Source organism: Otolemur garnettii, unplaced genomic scaffold, assembly GCF_000181295.1.
Source record: "Otolemur garnettii isolate 467f Iridium unplaced genomic scaffold, OtoGar3 scaffold00065, whole genome shotgun sequence".
In the NCBI taxonomy this organism is placed as follows: Eukaryota; Metazoa; Chordata; class Mammalia; order Primates; family Galagidae; genus Otolemur; species Otolemur garnettii.
In genome coordinates, this window is record NW_003852460.1 from 5,038,253 (window position 1) to 5,039,984 (window position 1,732).

Below are 1,732 nucleotides of genomic sequence, written 5' to 3' on the forward strand. Positions count from 1 at the left end.
GCCCCGGCGTCAGCGCGGGGCAGTCAGGAGGCCAGAGGCCGGTGCTGCGTCAGCGCGCGCAGTCAGGAGTTCGGAACTTAGCCCCGGCGTCAGCGCGGGGCAGTCAGGAGGCCAGAGGCCGGTGCTGCGTCAGCGCGCGCAGTCAGGAGTTCGGAACTTAGCCCTGGCGTCAGCGTGCGCAGTCAGGAGGGGAGACCCGGCCGCTGTGTTAGCCTCAGTCAGGCAGTGGGAACCCACAGGGCCTGCGGGACGGGCAGAGGAGGCTGCTTCTCTTCATGGGGGCATCAGAGGCTGTTGGAATTGAGGTGTAGTTTATGGGCATCATCCACCTGTTTATCTCCTCAGGGAAGTGGCACCTGGGGTTGAACTGTCACAACAAGACGGACTTTTGTCACCACCCGATCCGTCACGGCTTCGATTACTTTTATGGCGTCACGGGGACCAACCTGCGCGACTGCAAACCCGGGCAAGGCTCGGTGTTCACCATGGTGTTCCGCATGACCGTGTTCATCCCGCTGCAGATCATCGGGGTCACCATCCTCACCCTGGCCATGCTCAACTTCCTGGGGCTGCTGCACGTGCCCCACAGCATCTTCTTCTGCCTCCTCTTCCTGGCGGCCACCATCCTCAGCCTCTTCCTCTGCTTCCTTCATTACTTCCGGCCCCTGAACTGCTTCCTGATGCGGGACTACGAGATCGTCCAGCAGCCCATGCTGTACGACAACCTCACCCAGAGGCTGACGGCGGAGGCGACCCGCTTCATTCAGAGGTGGGTCTCGCCTTCTCTTCAGAGGCCCCAAGGAGGGAGCGTGTGCCAATCTGTCCACTGCAGGTGGAGCACGTGGCCGGGGGATGCCCACCACATTGTCCCTTACATCCTGAACAGATTAAGGTAGGCAGGCGCCCGAGGAGGGGTGTGGGAAGGCACATGGCACCTGTCACATCCAACCTGATGGCCTTGGAAAAGTCACAGGTAGTGAGCTGTCCTCAGAATTGCTGCGCTAGGGAGGCTGGTGATGGAGGAGGTATCACAGAGCCCCATGGTCTTTATAAAAATCTTCACATGTGGCACGCAAGGGAGGAAAGATAATGGTAGACATCTAGGCTAGAAGTTGGCCTGGTGATATAAATGGCATTGGAACATGAGAAATATTTTGGGACAATCTCCGAGCAAAAAATACCTCAAAAAACAATAGAAAACAACCAAACCAAAACTCCATGAGAAAACCAGGTGAAGCGAATGATCTCTTTTGGGTCTGTTGGGTTCCTCAGAGTTCATAGTTTTAGGGGTTGCAGTCAGCAAATGGAATGCCTGTGAACAGAGGAACAGACTCCCTGAGTGATACAGATACTTACTGTGTTTCTCTGTGTTACAGTGTACACCATGACAGTGAAATGGGGTAATACAGGCTGTCCCTGCATCAGTAACAATGTAGCTTCTATAGGTTTGTTTGTAAGCTGAATTTGTATGTAAGTTACAACAGATATATTTACCTATTACCTGTAATAGCCTCTAGTCTTAAGTGCAACTTGTACATTAGTCATATGTTTGTAACCTGGGGACTCTACAAAGGCTATATCTATATAGCAAGGAACCCTTGCTATTCAAAACAAGCATAACTAAACCAGTAAAACTGTTTTGTTCCATTTGTAATTTTAGAGGAGAGTACTTTAAAGAAAAACAAAAATATCTTCTGAACATCAGACCTTGGGTCTTTATGGCAACTTAAAC

General features: G+C 52.0%; 1 protein-coding gene across 1 annotated transcript in view; it reads left to right on the plus strand.

Annotated features, from left to right (window-relative positions):
- The window catches only part of STS (steroid sulfatase), a 103,422-nt gene that overhangs the window by 25,460 nt on the left and 76,230 nt on the right, over positions 1-1,732 (plus strand). The window contains exon 5 of the mRNA XM_012807170.2: positions 346-769. Within this exon, the coding sequence (XP_012662624.1) occupies positions 346-769 (424 nt within the window). The remainder of the gene's footprint in view (positions 1-345; positions 770-1,732) is intronic.